At 42.9% G+C, this 25,014-nt stretch overlaps 1 protein-coding gene across 4 annotated transcripts in view; it reads left to right on the top strand.

The window, feature by feature from the left end:
- TSNARE1 (t-SNARE domain containing 1) overlaps window positions 1–25,014 on the top strand; it is a 448,956-nt gene that overhangs the window by 132,699 nt on the left and 291,243 nt on the right. For all 4 annotated transcript variants that reach the window (XR_011807322.1, XM_038174847.2, XM_038174848.2 and 1 more), the window contains 2 exons: window positions 14,244–14,321; window positions 21,471–21,540. Coding sequence is in view for 3 of the 4 variants with exons in the window: in XM_038174847.2 (XP_038030775.1) it covers window positions 14,244–14,321; window positions 21,471–21,540 (148 nt within the window). In the remaining variant the exon portion in view is untranslated. The remainder of the gene's footprint in view (window positions 1–14,243; window positions 14,322–21,470; window positions 21,541–25,014) is intronic.

The raw sequence follows: 25,014 nt of genomic DNA on the forward strand, positions 1-25,014 counted from the left end.
GCTCTTGCTCCAGAGCACGGCATGCAAATCTTGAGCTACATGAGTGTACTCCAAGCTCATTCCCACAGGTCCTCTCCTTTTGTGCTGTAAAAAGATCCATAGCATCTAAAGGAACTAGGCTTACCATATTGGCCAATATATATTTATATTTTTTAATACGTATCTTGTCTTTGATTGTGCACAGGTGGCAGAGGGATGTGTGCATGTGTGCGTGTATGTGTATTTTTTTCTCCTCTCTTAAGCAGTACGATAAAACCAATTAGGTTTGTAGTTAATGCCTAGTGGCATCATTACAGAGGCTTTCCTCCTGAATATGCAGGCTTTTCCCTGCAGACATGCACACAACACCTTTCTGAGAAAGACGTGTTTTAGAGATGTCATTCTCCTTACAAATTGCTCCTCTCTTGGTGTGCTCTAATTATAGAAACTGCAAAGATGTGTGAGCGTGCATGAAGGCGGCGGCAGGAATTTCAGATAAAATCAATTCACTTAAACTAACTGATGTTAACAGCTTGGGCTGCTGGTTACGATGAACTGGAAGAGAAATGCTGATTGACCTCCCCGTGTCTCTGGGGGGATACGAAACCATCTCCAGTGCAGGTTTAGCACACTGTGAGGAGCAGCGCAGGACTGCCAAGCTGTGATTTCCACCTGTTTTGGGTGAAGTTACCAGGTTATGAACATGATCATGAGCTCATTGGAATCAAATGAATGATTAGGGGCTGATCCCATTTCTGGACATGTTCTTTTTGTCATATCCAGCAGGAGGTATTTTGTGTTTTCAGGGAGATTTTTTTCCTGTGACTTTTCCATGCACCCTGTGGTCTCCCACATTCTCCTGTACAGGTCTTTATTAATTTGATGCTGACCAGCAGTGAAGAATTTGGTTTGGGATGCAGCCCCTTTCCCAGCACCTCTGTGCTCACAACTTTCAGGTGTGTCTTGTTGAGAAGAGGCTGTGGGATGGAAATTTGCCCTGCCTGGAGATCGCTGCTTGCCCCTGTTCAAGCACAAGGAACAGGTTGCCTAGCGCCACATCCAGGCATCTGGATGGGCTGAAATTTGCTGCAGTTCCCCATGGGCACAGGGGTTGTACCAGGCTGGTGGCAGTGCTTCAGGGAGTTTTGGAGGCCCTTGGCTTTCAGGCTGCCCTTCCCGAGGACCCCTTGGCTTTCAGCCTTTCCAAGGAGTGGGGAAGAGGGGATGAGATCTCCATGAGATCTGTGCAGCGCCGGCTAGTGCTGACTTTACGAGTGGTGGGTGGAAGAAAATTGTTCCCTGCGAGGCTGGGGGAGTGAAGGAGAGAAGGAGGAAGCAAAAGAAGAGGAAAGGAAGGTGAAGGCCATCCAGTTGGTCCCTATCAAACATCCCCTCTTGGCTTACACATGGACAACCCCTGTTCTGGCCACCCTGGGCACAGCCCCGTCTGCTTCTGCCCAGCCAGGTAGCACCAGCTGAGGCACCAGCGATGTGAGGGAACACACGGGAGCAGAGATTTGGCAGCAGTCCTGTTTCCTCACCTAAAACAACTCATTTTGTCACTGTAGTCCTGACAGTGATGGAAATCCAGAGAGCCACTGCTAGCAGCACACTGCTCAGGCATTCAGATCTACTGGGGCAATGGCGTGCAAAAAAAGGCAATGGTTGTACATGTGCAAAAATAAATAAATAAATAAATAAATAAATAAATAAATAAATAAATAAATAAAAATACAATGTTAATCCTTTTAAATGCGTTTGGTGGAGAGTGTCCATGGAGAAGGGTTTCTGTGGGCTCCGTTGCAGCAACGTGTCCCAGCAGGAGCATCAGCAGCGAACGCAGCGCTTTGCAAAGGCGTTTGGAGAGAGGCCGCAGGATGAGGAGGGACATGGCAGAGATCAAAGCGGTATTTCTTGGGTTAGTAGCACAAACAAAAAGGCTGCTTCAGCCCTAAAAGAAATGTCTGGTTTGAGTTCCTTGAGGTTTTCAAAGGGACTAAAGGATTACCTCCCATGGAGGCTGCGTATCTCCAGGAGTTTTGCCCTTGGAACCCAAAACCTTTTAAGATGTATTTTGTTTTCCACCACTTCCCTGTATCTTGTATGTGTGTGTCTCTCAGCATGAGCAGTGGTGCCACTGCTCAGCAGGGGGGGTTGTAAATAATTGATTTTTATTTACTTTTTAAGTTTTTGTGCCCTGTGGCTGATAAATATGTTTAGAATTTGTCTTAAAAAAAATTGAAAAAGAAAGATGAGTTGCACTGATTGAAATATTTTGGGCAATGTAAACTCTTTTTTTTTTTTTTCCAGTTTAGTTGTTCTTTTGGGCCTTAAAATGTTGGGCAATTTTGACAAGCCTCGGTATTTTGAGCCAAAATATCAAAATGCTTCTCTTTGAAAGCTTGCAATGGGCTCCTTCAACTGTGGAGAAGGGAGGGAGAAAAAAACCTCGTAGGCGAAACCAGCTTACTGGGTTTGTCTTTTGTAACTGTGGATCTAAACCAGAGCCCTTTAGCTAATAAACCAGTGGTCTAAAAAATCGCATTCAGCCTTTTCTTCATCATATCCCTGTCACTTCCACTGTCTCGTATTAGTCAGTATCTCAGTGCCATGGACTTTTATGTTTTAGGCGGATGCTTCCTTCAATGTCTCGGTTGTTTTTTGGAAGAATGGGAGAAATTCTGCGTTCAGGCACATAATAGAGTCTTCTGGATGAAGATGAAGATCAAAATCTGCTCTGCAGATCTTTAGTGAGTCATGCTGAGAAAGAGAGCAAAGTTCTGCTGAATTAAACAGCAAAACGCCAATTTCAGTCTCATAACTCGGGCACAGACGGGCCTGAGGTTAGGGCTGAGAGCTGTGGTGCTACCCCTGCCATAGGGAATGGATAGTCTTGCTTTTACATATACATATATATATATATAATAAATATTTATTTATATGTATTTTACAAATTTCTAATACACTTTAACACCCATGCAATCCTTCAATCCTTTTTTCTTTTTTTTTTTTTTTTTAATTTGAGATCAGAAGTGTAAAGTTCTTTGTTCAAATCCCATTACAATCCCATTACACATGGAGTAACTGTATTTCTTCTGTAACATAACATAAATTTCTAATGAAATTCTTGTCTTTTATTTGTTTTGTTTTGTAGCATTGTGATGGGCTGGGGTGTTCTGCATAGTTTGGAGGATGCCTTCTAGAGTAACAGGCCCTTGAGATTAAGCCTGAAATTGTCTTTGAAATAGCAAAGTGGGATTTTTTTTTTTTGTCATTTTTGTTCATTCATTTATTTGTTCAAATTGCCAGGTAGCAGCAAAGTTGTGTTCCCCTCTACTGATGAAGATGAGGAAGGATTGTTGCTGAATGTGTTCCTCTGTATATTTTTGGGAAAAAAAAAAAAAAGGAAAAAGAAAAAGAAAAAAGAAAAAAAAAAAGAAAAAAGACCATTTTGTAATGTTTGCCTACATTGACTGTCTTGATAGCAATGAGCAATAGGAGGGCTTGCAAGTAATATCTCCTGGCTCTGAGAACTGAGAACCTGGGGATTTGGAGAATCCCAGAGAGAAAGAGCTGAGCAAGACCTCCTAGAACATCCTTTCCTTACCATGGATAACTACAGCAGTAGTTTCATAAGAACGAGACATTTTATGGCCATTCATATGACCTCTGGCCAGTGCTACAACTTTTGCTGACCCCATAAGCTGAGGAGGAGCAAGTCTACATGGGACATCCCAGGCAGCTCTCAAAAGGGTTGGCAGTGACAGTGTTATTTCGTCCTCCCCAAATGGCTGTACAAGTTTTTAAGATTTCTTCCAAAAGAGCTGGTTCCATGGACCAGTTTCTGTCATCATTACTCTTGGGTGAACAAGTTAATCTCGTTCTCCATTCAGTAAAGGTTGGGAAGGCGCTCTGTGTTTTCTGCATAAAATATCAGTATGGTTTTCTTATTTAAAAATACAGATAAAGCTTACCAAGAAACGGCAAAGGGGGTATTGCTCTTTTTCAGTCCTCCTTAGGACTTGTAATAAGTTATCTTGCTCCCTTTTATGCTGGTGGATGAAGCTCCACGGAAGGGGAGGGTGCACCACTCACTGCTTTTGTACTGAGCTTATTTTTTTCGTGGAGATCTGCTCCACAGAGCACTCTTCTTTCCTGCAGGTAGATGCCAGCTGTGGCATTGCTCCATCGCTGTTTCCCACTGCATCCGCCCCGTCTTTCAGTACCTTCTGCTATCTCGCCATCCCAGCTCTTGCTCTATCCCTCTGGGACCTGTGCTTTATAAAACCTCTGCTATGATGCTAAAACACCTCCGAGACAATGCAGGGCTCCTCAAGGGTGCTGATTCTAATCCCAACAGGTACGTTTTGTCTTCTGTACATATGAGATGTCCTGAATTTATTTGTCCTGGCCAACAAAGGAGGTGATGAAGAGGAAGGAGATGGGGAAGAAGCATTTTTTGCACTACAGCTTCTTCAGCCTTATGCTGGAACAAACACGGTTGACCCCAAAGCAAGCCCTCTGGTACAGTGGCAGTAAGGATAAATCATCAATTATACATATTATCTGCTGGGATCTGCCCTTCCCATTCATTTTTATTACTAATCTTTTATCCAATATTCAGGGGCCCTTCTGGTACACGAGTTTAGATACCAGAATTTGGTTTATAGAATCCATAATTTACCAGACATGAAAAAATATATGGTTATGTAGATATTTTCAATTGGCAAACCCCTTGTTTTAATGTTTTTAAAGGTTTCTCTTTTATTCATATGGCTGATTTTTTTCTGATACTGCTCCCTTGCATTGCATAGATGTAATCAGAACAAATAAATAAATAAAAAATCAAACAGTCATCTCCATTTTGTCGTTAATAGCCTGGATCTTTTAAAGGGTATTTTGTAAGGCAATTACTGCTGAGTGCATTAATAAGACCAAAAGTGAGACTGATTAAGAGCTGTACAACATTATTTTGTAATGTATATAGCCTGGAAATCCTCAAATAATAACATTTCAAAAATATTTGTATTCTTTGTCATTTTCATTGGCTGTCTTCACATTACATTTCCTATAGCTTGGGCAGTGAGTGTAAGATCAATCCTTTTCACTTTGTTTTTCAGTCAATCTTTTGCATTTTCACATACTGTTGGTGCTTGTGTCTGTGTTTGCATTAGCACAGTGCTGCAGACTATCCTGGGGATATAGCAGTGCAAACAAAAAATGGCTTTCACCGAGGTTTTATTTATATACTTATACCACATCATCATTAAAAAAAAATAAAAATCTGCCAAATGACTTTAATTGCCTTTTTTTTCAACAATTTGGGTATCCTTATAAAAATGCAGGCAGGCTCTGCCATTATGCATAGTTCTGCTGCTGTTTTGGCGCATGAAGAAGGGAACATGATTAGACTTTCCATCTTGGAAAGCAGGAAGCAATGGGATTTGGAAGGGAAATTTTGCAAATGAATTGATATTTTCCAGTACGTTGATTTATTTCAATCAAAAATGAATCATCTTTTTAACTCTCTCCTAATCCACCTCTACTGAAAAAAAAATAATAAATCAAAGTGCTTTGTTTTATTTAAAAGCTCCTCAACTACATTTTGGTAACGCATCAGAATTATGCAAAACCTTTAATGTTTGCTTCCTCTTTGTTTAAAAATGGCAGAAAACTCTTAATTGTAAAACTGTCCAAGCAAAGCCAGAATTCCACACTCTGCCAGAATAAGCAGCTTCTTAATCCATTGCATAATTCTAATCTGTACTTATTCTTCATAAAGTCTTACTTACAATTTTAAGTCCGTTTTGCAGTTAGCCATCACAGAAAATCAACAGTTCCCTAATTCTTGTCTTTGGACACGAGCATCTCTGTAAACAGGGATACCTGTGGGGAAAGTTTCCATTGCTCTCCGAATTACTTTATTAATTTTATGGAGATTGGAGCAGGTGAAACAGGACCAAGAATCCCACCAAGTAATTTCCCAGGGGCTATCAAGGCAGCCTGACCTTCAGATCACTTTAACATCACTCTTAGCCATCATCTGCCATGAAGTGATAGCATTTTTTTTTTTCCAGTAATGGTTCTCATGAACCTTTTGACATTTCCTTCTGCTGTTTTCCTTGTTTGAAGAATTAGAAGGCAGTGGTTTTTTTATTTATTTACTATTCATAAATTATAATAAACTGGTAGGGTCATAATGTAATAAACTTGGTTGGGTGGTTGGGGCTTTTTTGTGGAGTTTTGTTGGTATTTGTGAGCTGGAGGCAGCCTCTATACAGCGTTTCTCCATCATCTCACCCCTTTTCCTTTATGTCTCTTCATTTATGGTGTATCCAAACTTCTCAGTAACACTTCATGCCAGAAGCTTTCCCTAATGCTGCTTCTGATGCTCTGCTGATGCACACCATCAGCACGAGTTCACATCTTCATGGCCAGACTCCCTGCAAGCTGGTACATTGGCATTGTCTCTCCTGCTCTGCTGGATGTGCAAGGCAAGCCATAAGGCTGAGGAGACACTGGCAGTGGCTGTGCACCTAGAACAGCTCGTTACGTTCATCTTCAGCAGCTGCTTACTAGTATGCATGCTAAAAAAAAAATAAAAATAAAAATAAAAATAAAAATAAAAATAAAAATAAAAAATTGAAACTTCTCAATTAAAAACTATGCAACTATGCAAAGCAAATCTGATTGAACCATGATTGCGCTGGAAAAAGATAACCAACGTTTTCCCTTCTCTCTGAACAACTTCTGGGGGTATCCAGGATTGCATTTTGCTGAGAACCAGGTGCTGGTGTTGCAGGGGATGGAGCTGCGTGTCTGTGATGCCAGGGCAGGGAGGATGGGAGCACCAAGGAGCACCCCAGGGTGCGATACTGCACCCAAGGAAAAAGCCTTAGGAAAAGCCTGCTCTCTTGACTGGTTTAAAGTGGGAGTGCACAAGGTGTGTGCAGCCCCTTCACTCAGCTGGGCAGTGCATGAGATAGACAATGCCTTCTTTCTGCATCATTGTTTTGAAGTTGACTGTCACTGCACATTAATGCTCACCCTCTATCTTCTCTTAATTTCTGCAAGGGATGCCCACCTCTCCCTTGTGATGCCTCCTGTGTCACCAGAGACAAGCTGCTGTTTTGGTCCCATTGACCTAGACCTCACCTACGTGAGAAACTTTGGCCTCTATAACCTCTTTCCTGAGCTTCTCGGTGTTCTTCCTAGGTGTAGGCTCTGTGCTTATTACTACTTTCAAAGAAATGTGTTGTATTTATAATTGAAAGCATTTTTCTTTCCTAGGATCTTCCAAGAAAGAGCTGCACTGAGCTCCAGTTAAAATGTACTAGCTCTACCAGGAACCCTTGTAGTGGAGACACCGTGCATTGCAGTTTCTTGTCTAGGGACGTGTTAACTAAAGCACAAACCTCAGAAGTTTAGAAAGGTTAATATATGGAAACTCTTTGCTTAATGAGTACACCAAAAAATGAAAAAATAAAAATACATGATTGGGCAGGATCCTCTCCAAGCCGAAGTGATTCTCCCTGCCTGCTTTATCTGCTTGGTCTCGTGGACTCATTGCATTTAGCCCCTGCATTCAACTTGGTTTGGAAATGATAAATCTTTGTTGCCCCAGTCAACTCGCTATAGATGTGATAGGTCATTCAAGGGAAAAATAATTTATTAAAGTAGCGTGGTTGTTTTTTGTCTCATTTGCTTTCTGTTTTTTCTTCTAGTTTATCTGGTGGGAGATAAGGTGTAAGTAAGGTACTTCATCAAAGCAGGGCTTTGAAAGCAGGGTGACTTCCTGGCTTTGTATTTTTTTCTTGGGAAGAATAGGAGGAGGCAGGTTCTTCACTACCTAAATGCATCTCCCTCTCAGATGGGTGGGATGAAATGGGTTCTCCCATCTGAGATGCCTTTGCCTTAATACCTTCTTCAGGTAAAGCTTAATTTCTAAGAAATTTAGAAAAAAATATCTTTTATTTATTCAGGGATATTAGGCCAACCCAGGAAGGCAAGTTCATAAAAATGAGCAGGAGTTTATGAGCATCAATGCAAACCCAGACCCCCACTTAATTGAGTAATTGAGTTCCTGAGTACAGTGACCCCACTATATGAGAATTGGTTTGGAAGAAGATTGATGCAAACACTGTTTTTAACCCACTTCTTAAATGTGTAATCTCCTCAGTGTCCCCCTTGGTGTTAGGGCCAAGCTGAGGACATCCAAATCTTTTGTACGAATCCATAGCAGAGAGCTTCGGAGCATTTCCACGCGAAGCAGCATCACGTTTTCCAACGCTGGTGGAAAACATGCTGCCTGATGAGTGTGATTTTTGCTTACATTTCCCTTTATCACTTATTTCGCTCAAACTTCAACAGGAGGAAATAAAAACCTCCTAAGCTTGCATGCCAGGAGCAACTTCACAACATTAGACATGATGCAGCTCCTTTCATTCCCTTCCTCTTCCCTTTCTATTTTAAACTCTTTTCCTTGAGGAAAGGAGCCTTGTCCCAACACTCTTTTGGCCAATCCTTTCTACGCTGGTATTTCTTAAAGCCTTTTGGCCAGTTTCTACATGAGCAGGGGTGATGAGGATAAATGAGGTATGTGAAATGGAAATGGGTCTGAAGAGCAGAAGAGCATTCTTGCAACACGAGAGCCTGAGGACTGGCATGAACAATGGAAAACCAGACAGTCCATGGAGAGGAGGACCACGGGATGCTGTATGAGGGCTCTTTCTGGTCACTGTAGGCATTTGTGTCTGTGCACCCAACACTTCTTGCGTCTTTTCTGTGGCTCTTTCTCTGTCCTCCCCACGAAAAGCTGCTGCTTTGTCTTTGCTCTTTGCCTCATCTTTTTTTTTTCTGCTTTTTCATTTTTACTTCAATCATTGTGGAAAAATCAAAGATGTGAATTTAGCGTTTTGTTCTAGAGCACATCCTTCACTCTTGGAACAGCAGCCAGAAATGAACATTTTCTCTCCGCTAAGGTCAATCCTCTCTACAACTCCCTGAAAGGAAAATGTGGGGAGCTGGTGGTCGGCCTCTTCTCACAGGTGACTAGTTATAGGACTAGAGGGAATGGCCTCAAGTTGCACCAGGGGAGGTTCAGGTTGGAAATGAGGAGACGTTTCTTCTTAGAAAGAGCAGTTAGGCATTGGGACGGGTTGCCCAGGTAGGTGGTGGAGTCACCGTCCCTGGGGGTGTTCAAGGAAAGGTTGGATGTGGTGCTTGGGGCATGGTTTATCGGGTGATATTGGTGGAAGGGTGACAGCTGAGCTAGATGATCTCGAAGGTCTTTTTCAATCTTAATGAATCTGTGATTCTATGATTTCCCAATGCCAAAGGCACGTGGCTCTTGTTACGGATCGTGGCCTTCAGGAAAGAGTTGCTCTCTTGGGTAGCTGAGGTCAGTCCTATGAGACGTCTTTGAGAGGGGAATTGAAGCCTTCCAATGGGTCACCTGGTCCTGGGGAAGGAGCAAGGTTCTTGACAGATGAGTTGTGTCTTAAGGTGAGCTGTGAAAAGTTTAAGCCATGGGGTTTGAGCACAGATGAAGCCCCTTGTCCTTAATCCTTATTGGTAGGGGTAAATTGAGGATGTAGGGCGGAGGGTTTGACCTCATGGCGTGCAGCTTGCTCCCTACCGGCACTTTTCTCCTTGTAGGAGTTTCAAAGCATAGAAAGGGAGTTTGGCTATTGGGTAATTTTCTGCTGAAAGGTTTTTCCCAGCAAAAGCTGGTGTTACAGCTTGAGTTAAATCTTTCAGATGAGCAAAGATGCAGGAAATCTGTGACCATGTTTTATGTTGCAGAGACACACATAGCTCACAGTGGTGCACTGGGGATATTTGCATTGAACCCGAGGTGCTGAGTTCTGCAGCCTCATTTAGTGCTGTAAGCAGAAAGATTGAATGCTTGTCTTGTTTTTTCTCTTTTCCTTTTTATCGGAGTTGCTTCAACTATTGTCTCTTCCTTTCTGCAACTCTTGACTTATTTTGGGTTTGCTACAAAATTCAGATCATGGAGGCAATTGACTTCACCTGGCTGCAGAAAAGCCATTAGGAGCTTCAAATTAGTGTGAAATAATTAATAGGCAAGGAAGATTAACGTGGGGAACATGTGCAGTTTTCATTAGCATTATGCACAAGGATGTTCCTGTATATACCTTTGCCACGCGTGTTGTCCTGCACCTCCAGCTGTCCCCTTCGGACATTAATTATACCCAGATCAGTAGAGGCAAAACCCAATAAGCCTGCTCAGGCTTTGCAGAGGAACCAAAAAACATTTCTGCTCTCCAGCTCAATCAGATACCTTCTCTGCAAGAACTGCTTTCAATGGTGTTTGAAGCAAATGGCTGCTTGTCCAAGAGCCTGAGAGCCCCAAGGATGCCCACATGCAGCAGCAGCAGCATTTTCTTCCTCCAGAGCAGGACGGGGGAAGCAAACCAAGAGCCAGGAGCCCCCTGCTTATATTCTGGTCCGAGCACCAACCTGATCACCTACCTCCATCCCTCTGGTTCTCATGCTTAGTATCCCCTGGAGGTGATGATTTAGGTACTGGTTGAGGATTGTAATTGCGTGGGAATGTGGAAAGCAAAGCATTCTGGTCTCTAGAATAAGAGTTGCAAAAATGTCTGAGGCTTGCAAGGGTATTTGAGGTGTATGTCTCCTTTGTTTCTTATTTTTTCTTTTTTTGTTTTGTTTTGTTTTGTTCAGCCCAAAGTGCAAGAGGTATCACAGGGGTCAGGCTGCAAGCTGCACAGAGCAGGTAATCCCAATGGCACTGCACATCCAGAGGCAAATTTGGTTCAGTCTCACTGCTTTTGCCCAGAGAAGCAATCTCTGTGATAAACTGTGCCCCAAACAGCTCCAGTTTGTCTTGGCAAAGGCTGGTCCAAAACAGAGCTGGGGAGCCAGCTAACACTAAAATACAATCTTTCTCCCCAACTCTCTCTTATTTGCTGGTGTGTATGTTCTCTCAATGTTTATTTTGGACTAGTTTCCTACAGAATAGTAGGAATATTTCAGAAATGCCATCGTTGGCTGCTGCTTCTTTAGCAGCTGAAATAAATGCGTCAGTTTGTCACTATTTGCTAGGTGGGGAGGAGGTGGAGTTGGTAGCATAGGAAATTGTCTTGTCCTGTCCCTCGCCAAGGGGATTCTGCTGGAAAAGCAAATGAGGAAAACACTGGGAAGTTATAAAAGTGGTTTTGGCAATTAAGGAAACAGAGGAGAAGCAATTTGGATGCGGGATTCTGTAACATTTCCACTGCAAACTCCTCATGGCTTTCAGGACCCACGGTGTAATTAAAAGTCACCTTTCCCCAGTTGTGGTGCCGACCTCTATTAGCATCAGGGCATGGCAAGTATTTACTGCATATCAGCAACCTCGTGCTCCTTCTCAGGGAATCGTAATATTTTAGCAGTCCCTTTATGCAGTCGAAGACATTTAATTTTTTATTAGACACAAATGTGCCTCACATTCACTTTCTTTCACAGCCTTGATATGTCTTCACTTAGCTTGGCAGTACAGATGCATTTTTGCTTTGCTTTCTGCTGCTGTTTTTAAATTGTTTTGCTTGTCTGCTTGGACTGCTGAATCCTCCATGAATAGTTACAACATTTCTGCTCGACGTGTGGAAGCTCGAAATTGCAGCAGCAGTGTAAAACAACATCCCTGCTACTATTTTCTTATCTTTCCTGAAAAAAAAAAAAAAAAAGAAAAAGAAAAAAAAATGAAAAGAAAAACAGAGCTGGCACCATATTCCAACATGAAATAAAAGTCCAGGTGCAGGGAAATACAGAAGATCTGGTAAGCCAGATTCTGTGCAGTTTTGTTAGACAAGCAATTCTCTGAGCATTACATTTTCAAAGTGTTTGGAAATTCTGGCCAAAGGTTGCATCCATTATTTTGTTTTATTTATTTATTTTTAATTTAGTTCATGTTTGTTTGTCATTTGGAGGTGAGGTGTGTCTCTCTGCTAGATATTTGTGGATTGAGACTTTAAGCCTTGGAAGGGGGAGTTCTTCACCTCTTGGTCCTCATGCATCCAGCCAAAATAAATATCATCCTGCTGAGGCTTAAAATGTTTAATATTTCCACGTCCTTAGAATATGATCCTCATGCATTGTCCAGTCCTGTTTTGCCTCTCTTCCATTAGGGAAACGTAGTAGAGGATGAGCAAATCGGTCTCTCCGTGGCCATGCAGGGAAGGGGTGAATCCTGAATTTCTGGGCAGTTGGGTTTGGTTAATTTTGGGGGGTGGTTAATGTAATTCTGTGCCTCGCTGGGTGCTTGAAACTGGGGATTTGGAGGAATTTACAACCCTGACTTGGTTGCATGGTGGCTTATCTAGAGCTCCAACCAGCAACATGGAAAAAAAGCACATAAACTATTTTTTCTCCCCCAAAAAAGAACCCATCCAAAGAACCTCTATCACAAAATGCATGGACCACTGCATGAGACTGGAAGTGCCACCCTGAAACCTTGTCCTGGCCACCGTGTGCCCATCCTCCCCTATTACTAACCCAGAAATTTAAATTTTGTTGAAAAATTCAAGAAAAGCCTCCTGAAACCAGGGTCAGCGCAGCCTGTAAAGATCTAAAGCCTTTTCCTGTGCTGCTCTTTTCCCAGTGATTTAATGAAAGCTGGATCTTGTTAGTAACAAGTGAAATTCCTGGGGGACAGACAAGCCCAAGCTAATTTCTTGTTCTGTAGCCCGATACATGAAGCAGTGGAGAGGAGTGTCTGGGACAGCTGATTTAGGAGGAAGTGTGGAAGGAGAAGAGTGGGAAAATCTCTGGCAACGAGGCCCTGTGCACTTTGATTAAACACCATTTAATGCCCTGGATTTGTGTCAACCTGACAGACCCAGCCAGGACTTTATTTATGGCTGGGACAAGGCCGAATCGTCTCGTACAAGGATTGCTGTGGGTGAGATGGGTGAGAAGCAGTGGGAAACCCCCTGGATGCCCAGATTGAACATGAGGCTTGTCCTGAAGTGTTGGGGGACGTCCTCAGGGCCACCCTAAGCAGGGCATCGGGAGGGATTTTCGTTCAGATTGAGATTTGTGGGGTTTTGCCTTGCCCCATCCTTGACTTTCTGCTCTTCCAGATGCAGGCTGGGAGTGCAGTGCTTTAATAGCATAGAGGAATTTGGGTAGGGGATGCAGAATATGTTGTGATTACAGTCTGCTGACTTGAAAACATGAATAACAGCTCCTGTCTGAGTGTCTGTACTGCTGCAGCTCCATACTGTAACTATTTCAATGTCAGGGGGACAAGCCCTACGGTGCTTTGGCCTTGGCCAAGGTTGCAGGTAGAGCAGTTTCTAGGAAACTCACAAAAGCTGACCCAGGTGGGAGGCAGAATGGGGCAAAACCTGGGAAAATCTGCAGAGCTGCTGCCGTAATGCTGGTGCTAAAGGGGAAATGAGTCTGTCTCTGGGGACTGTTGCCAACCAAAACCCCAACCCTTGTTGAATGTTTATTTAAGCGATGTGTCCTTTCTCTGTGGTATAGCCCAGTCCAACCTCACATCTCTCCTTCTCTGGGGATGAAGTTGCAGTTTCTCATTCATTTGCAGCTCTGGCATGCCCACTTGGTAAATGAGCAGAGATCGTTTCTATTCCAGTTGCCGATAATTCCTGCAGAGGCTGCCTCGATCCGTGTAAACCTTATCCGCTGTATCTCAGTGTCACCTTTGCTGCCTGATGGAAATGGGGATGCAGTGGGTATCTGCCTGTGATCAGTGATCACACGCCATGTAAGGCTACATCCGACCCCCTAGCTGGGCTAAATTTGCAGCGAGGATGAGCCCACAGCAATGAATTAATGGTTAATAAGTGTTTTAATGAAAGAGGGAATGCAGGAGTTTCGATTCAGTGCTTTGTTACATCTTTCAGCTAAGTAGGGAACACTTCAGGCTGCTGTGGGTTTGCACAGCACTGCTGGGACAGGACAGGGACCTTCACCAATTCTCTTCTTCCTGAAGCAACACCGCAGTGAGCAAATATTATTTTGCTTTCCAGGAGAAAATCCTGGAAATCCTTTGTAGGTGTTGGTGTTGCCCGTTCTCTGCGTGGAGTATGACAGCACATCGCCGTTGCTATAACCTGTGTGTATATAAAATACAGCATTTTGGTGACAGCTCTATTGTAAAGGTGCTCAGCTGGGTGTCCAAATTTGGAGGCTCTTCTGGGAGGGGAGCCCCCTTCAAAGCGACTCTTTATAGTCTCCACTATTAACAGGTCTCTCCCTTTTTGTCTTTGCAGCCACCCAGATTGATCCCAGCGAACTGCAGGAACTATTTCAGGAGACTTCAGCCAACGTCTTCCGAATTAACTCCAATGGTGCGTATAATGAAAGGTTTCCTAGTCGATTGTGTGCTGTCCTGCTGATGACTCCTGTGCGTGTACACGGCGTATGACAGCTCCTGTTGTCAGGGAGCAAATATTAATGCAGTTTTCTTGCTGCTGCATCTCACGAGCACCAGCACATGTCCAATACACAGTTCTTTATAAGATGTAAAAATATTCCACCATATGTTGCATTAAGCAGGCACAGATATATTCCGATTCTTACTGAGACCACATCCTTTTCTATTTTTAATTGTGTCATCTGTTACAATGGGGAGTTAGAGCGCAGAAAGGTGGAACAAGCCAGACTCATTTTCTAATGTGTTGCAGCACTACTGTGTTCAGAGCCTGTCACACGAGCCTGCAAAACATCCATCTCCCTTATAAAAACACCAGCACCAAAACTCTTCTGTTATTCTTCACTCTGTAGATGGAGCAGCGATGCTATTCCTGCTCGTGTCTCCCTGGACACTGGAGGTGCAGAATGCTTCCCTCCTTTGGAGGTGTTCTCTGGCTCATCAGCGCCTTGTTGGGGTGGGATCTAGAGCCGTATTTTGCAGGTAGCTATAAAGGAACATTGCTGAATAGCTGTTAATGCCATAACATCGCAGTTCTAAAATACACCACTGCCAGACAAGGATTTAAATTCATGATGTTGTGAATTACCTGGCCAGCTTCTCCATTTGGTCTGATCTGTGTCGAAGGGGATCTGGTGAGACATTGCACTGGGCTGGGTGTAAAGCAAGGATCTCAGGGCCTCCTGCTTGTTGTAATTCTCCCCATGTGTCCTGGGGAAAGGTCCCTGTCTTTCTAACAAGGAATCCTTGCTTGAAGAAGGATGGGAAGCAGATATGAAATGCAGTCATCTTTTGTCTATCAGGATTCTTGCATGCTGCAGAGCAGTCATGCCTCCATCTGCCAGGCAAATTCAAGTGCAGAGATTTCTATGACTACAAGAAATGGATAAGTTTGAGTTTGCTTTTGACAATCGTCTTCACCTTGGGTCAGAGCTTGAGGACCTCCTGTAACACAGATGTTACTGCTCTCCTGTATCCCAGAGGGTGAAGTTGAAGGCCAGAAACCAGGTGGCCCTGTGAAGGTATTCAGGTGCTCAGTTGGCTGTAAAATAAGAAGAAAAATAATTCTTCATACCTCCTCTTATGTCTTTGGATGGAATAATCCCGTGCAAGAGGACAGGATGGGTGCTGGCTTGCTATAAAGCTGTTATGAAGAAAAGTCCTGGGAGTAGTGGTGAACCACAAGTTGAACAGGAATTAACAGTGATCCTGCTCTTGTCTGTAATTACCCAATATGAGACTGTAGAGAAGGTGAAGCCAGAACTATCGGATGTTCGTGGTGGAAGGACCAGAGGCAATGTGCACAATCTGAAATGTATGACATTCAATATGATGGAAACGGTTCTGGCCACCTGGCTCAAATGGGAGCCCACAGAGGCTGTGGGATCTCTATCCTTTGAGATAATCAGAGCTGGAAAAAGACCTTGCTTTCAAGTGGATCTTTGAGCAAAACGTTAGACTAGAGACCTCCGGAGATCCCCTTCAACCTCCATGAGTCTATGATTCTTCAGTGGTTTGTCAAAGTCTCACATATAAGATGATTCTGAATGGGACAAAAGCAAAATGGGAAATGGACACTTCATGTTCCCTTTTTTCTTTTTCTTTTTTTTTTTAGTGGTTGTTATTTTTAAGAGTAACTGATTGATACACTGAACAAGCAGTAGCTTAAAACACGTTATTTATAGCCTTCTGGAAAACTGCTCGGGTAGAAGTTTGGCAACATTCTTCAAAGAGCACAAGTTGAGAAATTCAGCCATTGCAAGTCACCTTGGGGTTTCACTTATATGTACCCTCTGTAATGCTGGAGAGCAGTGATGGGACTTGGGATGAAGTAGAATGATGCCCTGCAGAAGTGACCTCCCCAGGGCTGAGCAGAGGGGAAGCATCACCTCCCTCGACCTTGTAATGCAGCCCAAGATACCATTGGGTTTCTTTGCCAGAAGGCCACATTGCTGCTTGATGTTCTACTCGGTGTCTACCAGGTCTCACAGGTCTTTTTACACGAGCTTTTCCTTGGGAAACCTCCAGTGTTGTGACCTGGACTTGAGGCTGCTGTGGCAGCTTGAAGCTCCCAGATGTGCTTACTGGTACTTGGCTTATGGATAGGGTATGACCATTTTATTACATACAGAAACACCTTAATTAGCACCAGTCTTTCTTCTTCCAGCGCTATGTGCTATCTGGACACAATGGCAATGTTGAATGGCAGCGGTACTTCGGCTGCTGGCTATTTCAGGGCTCAGCATGAAATTTTGCAACCTACTTGAGGCTACGAGTGCTATTAATACTCCAGCTAACCAGGTTAGGCATGTCTGTGCTGCAATTCCTCCCCTAGTGGAGTTTGTGCTGAGAAGCCTTTAAGATGAGTGGTGCATCCTTTCTTGAAATGCCACAATCCAATTTATATTTGTATTCTTTTTTATAATTGCATTTGTCCCCTCAATTCTGTTTTGAGCACTTTCTGGTGGTCTTTGCTTCTCCTTTTAAGACAGTACAGAGTGCACGAAGATGTGCTTTCTGTTAGAGGTGCCTGCACCAAGTGCTCTCTGAAGCAGGTAATGACAGCACCTATACTTAAAACTATTCTGCAAAATTGGAGAGGGTACAGAGAAGAGCTATGACAACTGTTTGAAGTCTGCGAATCAGACTTTAAAATGCATGCCATCCGAACTTCTGTTTGAGACGTTTGAGAGGACTCAATCGTGGTCTGTAAGTACCTCTGTGGGAAGAAAGACTTCAAATAGATTGCGTAGGGCTCATTAATCTAACATCCTCACACATAATGAGATCAGGAGATAGGAGTCAAAGCTAGACAAATTCAATCTTTCTGTATGAGGATAACTAGCCATTAGAACTGCTTATTGAAGGGACGTGATGGATTTGGTGCGACTTCAAACCTTTAAATCAAGATTCAGATGCCTTTTTGTAAGAGATACTGGAGTCCAGCTACAATCTACAGCCTCAGGGTAGGAGTGATGGGGCAAAATTTTATGGTAGGAAATCAGACTGGATAATCAGAATTGCGCTATCTGGCCTTTAAAATCTATGAATCTATGAATTTATAATGTTTTTTAAAGTGCTTTTAGGTTGAGAAAATGCCCATAAGATACTATGCTGTTGTTGCTCTGTTCACCGCTCGGATTATTTGAGTCTGCTGAAGTCAGTTTGCTTCAACTTGTGTGTGGCTTCTTCATAAGCTGGCTGTGCTGCTCAAATTTTTGCAAAGCTAATCCACCCTAGATGGAGAACTTTGTAGGTTTATAAAACGGGAAAGGATGCCCAAGATCCCTCCTGCCTTGCACAGCTGTACCATATGGTCTCTTCAGCCAACCCAGCAAACTCCGTGTCCGAGCTTGTAGCAAAAGTCAGAGCTGTGTGTGCACCACCATGCAAGGGGCTGATCAAGGAGCAGGTGGCTGCATTGCAGATGCCCACCAGATGATGCTTGGTGCTCCTGTTGCTCCGGGCGTGGTGTGTTGAATGTCCTTCTGGGTTGCATAAATCCAATTACAGCTCCCTTTTTCCTTCTTTTCCTGCCTTACCCCAGCCTCCTAGAGGCTTCCCAAGTCCTCCACTGCATTTGGAGACCAAAACAGGCACCAGAAATGCTCCTCTCCCCTTTGAGATGCTAAAGGTGCCATGAGCTCCATGTGCTATGCCTCTGTTGTTTGAATTTCCAAAATGCAAGGTTGTGGGCAGCTGCATTTTTTCTATCTTTGAAGAATGAGTATTCTTAATGAGACAAGAAATCAGCTCTATACTGGGATTTTAAAGCACCGCTGATTTTTGTTTGGTGTCACTACAAAAATAGTACATGCTGCATGTCTTGTTCCTCCTTGCTCTCCTAACTTTTTGCAGAAGCCTAAGTCTTTGGGGTGATTTAAATTCATATTTGGCGGTTGAGGACTTGGCTCCTGACCAAGGGGAATCTCTGCGGCTCTGAGCTAATCTTGGCAGATCTCACATATAAATGCCTCCCGCTCCCCTTTTCTACTGTGGATATGGAAATCTTCCTTTTGTGTTGAATAAAAGCCATAACCAGGATCGTTGGTTCTGTTTATGTGCCACTGGATCATTCTTCTGCCAGTTCATGAGCTTAGGGACTTTTTTTAACCCATCTCTTAAAAAAGTGTCAAGGGGTAGAGGGAACTTTTACCTATTCTTTGCATCTGCTTTCTGTCTCTAGCTCTTTGGTGACTGTCTCTGTTGAGCATAGGGAAGTTTGTCTGATAAGGCTTTGGCTTCTTTGAGTTTAACGTTTCCTTCTTTAGTTGATTTTTCCACTTGGGTGGGAAAAAAAAACACACACACACACAAAAAGCAGCTCAGGTACTAGGTGAGTTTGACTGGTTGATGGCTTTTTTTCTACTCATTTTTATGAAGGTTTTGCATTTCTGTCAGAGCATGGCTTTTAGCTGCCTCTCAGTAAATGCCTTATAAATAAGTAAAATAAATAACACTCGTAAACGGAGCTAGGTTGGCGCATCGTGTCTAAAGGGCTGATCGCTGGAGGATATACTGCAGGAATCAGACCTGTTCTGGCCAGATGGAGAACCTGAGTGCTCTAATGGGTCTCTTCCCTCTCTAATTCCTGTTACTTGCTCATTAATGACTCCCTGTGACAGGCTGGTGCCAGGCACAGTCCCATTACCTTGATCTGAGAGGCTGAGCAAAGGATTTTTCAGCATCCCCCAGGTGTGATAAAGTCTCCGTTGCCATCTAGGGATGGTTTCTCATCCCCCAATGATTTTAAGGATTGCGATGGCGTAGACAAGTGGTGCCAAACTTTCAGTTTATGTAAATCAGTGCAGATCCAACAGCAGTGATCTCTGTGGATGCCTCATCTTGGAAGACTAGCATATGCCTTTTTAATGTTAAGTGTACAAGGATTTTTAAGTAAAATGTCTGTTTTAGCACCGGCTTCACAGCATCACTCCATCATAACTTGACATTTTGCTTCTTTGAGAGCTCAAATGGTCAGAACTGGTAAACTGGGGGGACTTTCCATATCCACAACAAGAACCATGCAGATTTCAAGAGCTCTTCTTATCCAAAGCAAGGTAGGACTGTCCCAAAATACAAAAGAGCTCAGTCCCCTGAGATCCAGCTCAAGTTTGCGTCTCAGTTGTGCTATTTCCCAGGTAAAAGCCGTATCAAATGCCAACATCTTGTGTGTTCCACAGCACATATCTTGTCCTATAGGGATAACTTACCTTTATGTATATGTGTTACTATATTACACTGGAGTTAAAATATTAGATCAAATTTTAGGATGGGGACTTAAACCTGAGTCATTTTCTCACCTCACCAACGAGTGCTTTGCTCCTCTTTTGCAATCCTGCCTCAGATTTTTCTGCGTGCAAGTTTTGAACATTTTAGTGCAAAAAGAAAACTGCTTCCTCCTCCATTCTTCTCCGAAGCAGGCAGCAGCAAAGGTCCATACTGCTCTTGCAAAGAAGCACCCGCCTATCAGATCTGTCTTCCCTCAAGCCTGTGTTCATTTCTAGGAAGAGCTGGAAGAGAGTCCTTCACTTTGGATAGCCTTGGTTTTGCAGCTCAGGTTAGAAAGGTGCCTGGATGCTGTAGCTGCTCTTCTCCCTCCTTGAGCTGCACACATGACGTTAACGTGTTCCTAGAAATTTAACGTACAAAGTGCTTCTGCTACCTTAACTCACTCTCTGTTCTCCAAGGACATTCGAGCAAGCATCGTGCTCTGCAGCGCCCTGAAGAGCTGCTGGGCCTGGAAGTATTTTTAGTTTAGTCTTAGAAATGGACAATTTCCATGGGAGTTTGAGCTGTTAGGATTGAGTTACAGAATGAGAGAGTTATCATATCTGTGAGATCTTTGCAGGATCAATGCTGTTAAACTAGAGAAGCAAATGGCTATTAGTGAAAACTCTCAATTTATTCCTTAAAACATTGTGCATCCAGCAAAGGATAATAATTATGAGCTCAAGTATAGACAGTTCCTTAAGGCTTTATCTTACTGAGCTGCCAAGCTCTGTACTGAGATCTGCTGTTGCGATCTAGCAGCGTAGTAAGCAAGGTGAAAATATGTGGTGGTATTCAAGCTTCTTTGAATACCATGTCCAAGCACATTAAGTTGTTTTTATCTCTTTTTGTGGCTTTTTGTGTCAACCCCCAGAAGCCCAGAAGAAAAGAGGGGATTCAGTTTTGTCTGTCAATGGAAAAAAATAGTTGAGTGATTTGTTCAAAGCTGTAGACCGAGACCAAGACTGTAATCATTAAAACAGGATATCTTAAATTTCAACTGGAATAGCTGAGATATGTTTCTAATATATATATTTTTTTCCTTCTTTAAATATTGAAGTGTGGCTGATAACTGGTCATCAGTTTTTTTTTACAGCTGGAAGCCTCCTGAGAAAACCCCACATGTAAATAGAAAGAATCTCATTCATTTAGCATCTTTCATTACTGAAGGTCTTGAAGTGTTTTGCATACCTGACATGCTAAGTCCAAACGTAATGATCTTCTGTTAATCTGAGAATGAAGATGTGGCAGTGAATACACACAAACCTATATACATTTCTTAAATATGAAGTTATTTTGTATTGTGAAACAAACCATGTTTCCAGCTTAGGATCACTTAGGGTAGAACATTCTTCTCTCTTGATGGAAAAGCCCAAGAAGCTCTCCAGCTCAAGCACATGAGATAATCATAGTAAAACACCACACTTCATCTGAGCTTAAAGAAAAGATTTTGACTGTTAAAGTCTTGAACAATGAGTTAGAAGATACTAGAATGGCTGATAAAGTTCAGGCTCTTAATGTCCATTCGGAGCAATTCACAGCTATGCTTTCATGTCCTGTCATGCCACAGCATCTGTGGAATCTCCATTGCTGCATCCTAGGGACCCAATTTATCCATTTTGGGGTAGTGGGCATTGCCTGATGGCCCCTTTGTGTCACAAGGTACCTGTTTAAACACTACTTCATTATGTTGTTTTGAAAGGAAACAAATTAAAAGACAAACAAATGAAAATCCATTATTTTTTATTTGAAAAGGTGTGCTGCTTGTTTATCTTTCTTTCTCTGCTGTTGACAGTGACCTCTCTGGAAAGAAGCCTTCGATCCCTGGGGACCTCAAACGATACTCAAGAGCTGCAGGATGGACTGTGAGTCTCTTTTGAATTGCTACAGATCTCTCTTTGTCCCAGCCTTTTCATTTTTCTCACCTTTTTTCCTGTCCTTTTTTATAGCTGGACACTTTTTTTGTCAGGCTTACTTCATTTTGCTCCTTTCTGTTGGTGATTAATGATGGTAAGACATGTATTGATCCTATAAAGTTTCGCTTGTGCTGGTTTCAGGTGGTGGAGAATGGTAGGTAGATAACAGAAAATGATAGCCTACGGTGAAAAACCCTTTTTTGTGGTTGTGTATGGGTTGTTTATTTTGTTGTTTTTTGATGTGAAGCCAGACTTGGATGCTTATGTAGCTCTTTTCCTTCCTTCCTTCCTTCCTTCCTTCCTTCCTTCCTTCCTTCCTTCCTTCCTTCCTTCCTTCCTTCCTTCCTTCCTTCCTTCCAGCAAGAAGATATTTTATAGGCAGAAAAGTGTGCTGTGGTATTGAAACTTGCATCACAGCATCACACGGTACAGCACAGAGAAGATGAAACTTCAGTTTCACTTGCAATAGATACAGTTCATTAAACTCTCTTCTGGATATGTGTATACACAAACACGCACAGTTAGTTTTCATTGTATGCATGCTAATTAGAGAATTAAAATGGCTTTTCCAAATGTAGCACAATTTATTAAAGCTGCTTCCCTTCATGCAGCCTGCATACAAAAATCAAGTACTTAGGATGTGGTTCTGGTTTTGTATATATGACTGCATTTCCTAGTGAGGTTCAGCTGTGAACGGAAGGGAGAATTTCGTTTCTATTTCTTTATATTGGCATTATTCTCCTTAGAAGTGCCTGATGTGCTTGACTTGCCTTCTCGACGCAGTATAATCTCTCAGACTGGTTTGCAGTCTCTTCCCTCTCTCCATTCCACTGCTTTCATCTGTGCCTCAGATCTGCCATAATTCACATATACACTGTTTTGCAAACTGGAGGATTAAAAATAGTAATAGTAATAATAGTCAGAAGATTTGGATCTAATTTTAGGAGATTGGAGAGGATGTAAGAGTAAAGAGTCAGCCTGTGGAGATCAATGTAATCAGGAAAGATGTTTACATGTACAAAATTATTTGTAGCATAAACTGCCCTTGTAACTAATGGAGATCTTTTACCAAGGATGGCTTTCGATCACCCAGAGCATCTATTGTGCTTATGCTCCTAAACTACTTCTTTTTTATTTAAGAATCAATTCCTTGGCTCCTCAGAGCGCTTCAAAAACATGGCTAGATAATTTTCTTCTTTCCTGAGCAGTTACATAAATAGATCCATAAGGCACTAATTGCAACGATTATTTTGGATCTTGGAATTATCATTAATTGTCCAGGTAGCTAAATGTAGCATATTTTTATTTTAACCATGCTTCCTTGTCCCTGTCATCAGCCTTAGAATTCCTCCAGCTCTCTGCTTCCACTATCCTGATCTATCCCCTTTCCCCAGGCTTTATAGAAGGTTTCTCTTGATTTCTCCTATTTTCCTTGTTGCATCTCCAGACCGAACAGTTGCAGGGTGCCCAGCAGAGGAGGACCAGCAGCTGTCTTCCCCTCCATCATCCCATTGTTTTCTCCTGTCTTAAGACTGGTGTGTCCTTCACACTGACCCCATTTCGCCGCCAGATGTGTGCGAGCAGCCTTGAATGCTCTGCGTGCATCTCTGCCCATCTCTCATGAGAGCTGCACCAGCAAAAAGCAGCGCGCCATGAATCATGAGAGCCAGCAGGGCTGCGTATATCTCTAAGATCAGGAACAAGCAGAGGGTCAGCTCTTCAGGTGAGACCTTTGGGGCAGCATTTTCCGCTTCCCCAGCTGCAAATCATGGCTTAAACTCTTGCTCCTTTGCCACTCGACCCCTTTCCTTCAAAGGCTGATGCATGCTTCTCCTTGAACATCCTCTAACTTGGAAGACGGATTGAGAGCAACGAGTGAACATTTGGTAGGTTTATAGCCTCGGCTATTAGAAAAATGATAGCGTTTGTGGATATCTAAATAATAAAATCACCACACCTTCTCTTTCATACTAACTAGGTGACTTATTTAGCACTCTGCTAAAGGGAGGCTGTCAGGCAGGCGAGGGGAGGCAGAATATTTGAGATCAGGGGTTCATGGTGAGAAATGGTCCTGCCATGAAGGACATTTAGTATCCATAGTCTGTGCACTGCAACAGTGTTTGCTTATCTTGCTGCAGGATCCTGCTAAAAACAATACATGAAGCCAAGTTGCCTGACTTTTAAAAAGTCTCCCAGACTTTCCACCTCTTATGCACAGGGCTCATAAGGGCATCAGAGGGACGCTGATTCAGATGAGGGCAGACTTCTCACTGTCAACCTGGGCTCTTCCCTTTGCTGAAATGCCTTCTCTTCCTTTGATAGCTGAGTCATTTGGGATAAGGACTGCACCTGTGGCAAGTGAATTTGGGACAAATTCATTCCAGAGTGCCAGTTCTAGACAGTGAGGCAGAGGTGGCTGGTGATGTGTGAGCAGGGTATATGTGAGATGCAGCAGTCAGAAACCTTGGTCAGAGCTCATCCCAGAGCCAGCTCTAATACTTGTGTGTGACATGCTTGGAGCTGGAAGGAGAAAATGCAAGGAAAGGGAAATGTAAATGCCCATAAGAAGCTCTAGATGGAGTCGGCTGAATGCAACTGACCCCGGATTAATTGGGAAAGGAGCAGGAGCAAAAGGAAGAAGGATGCATGGAGCTCGGGTGAGGAGCTAGGGCCATTAGGCAATGCTGACAGCTTTTTCCAGTGATACATGGCTGCAAACAACTTGTTAAGTACTGATCCCATGCAAGAAAAATGTATAGATTTTTTTTTCCTAACTATTGGTTTAATAATCCAAGCTCCCAAGCAATTTATCTCCCTCCTTGGTCCCAGGCTGTGGGATTCAGGAGATTCCCTGATGTTAGGCACTGACGGTAACTAGCCCTTAATTTGGGCAAAAGAAAATGAAGTGCCCGGATAAATCGCTGTCTCAAAGAGACAGTCCACAGGCTGCAGGGAGGATAAAACTTCCCCATCTACCACTGGATATTCTTCCTAGGAAAAATATGAGTTAAGAAAAAACGTAAAAAATAAAGTTGGCTTTTATTATTATTATTACATATACATATATATATTTAGCAGAAAAGTTTGCAAGCATCATTTGATCGATATCATGAAGCTACAGGATTGAGTTGTTAGTGGCAGGATGGGTCTGCGAGTCCCTTTATTGCAGGCTGGTTGACCATGACATTATTGCATACTTCCCAAACCAGGCTTCCTGGAGGGCTTACACACAAGTATATCCTCTCATTCAACACTTAGCCTTAGCTTAACTTATTTCAGGGCAAGGTCAATATGATGCTGTATTGAATTACAGTCATACCCCCCCTTTTATAAGGGATGGGATGGAGCCAATGACTCCTCATGCTGCAGCATTTTTTGGTTCCTTTACCAGTCACCACCAGGAGAATTTGCCTGTTCAATGAA

The sequence above is a fragment of the Anas platyrhynchos genome, chromosome 2, assembly GCF_047663525.1.
Source record: "Anas platyrhynchos isolate ZD024472 breed Pekin duck chromosome 2, IASCAAS_PekinDuck_T2T, whole genome shotgun sequence".
Lineage (NCBI taxonomy): Eukaryota > Metazoa > Chordata > Aves > Anseriformes > Anatidae > Anas > Anas platyrhynchos.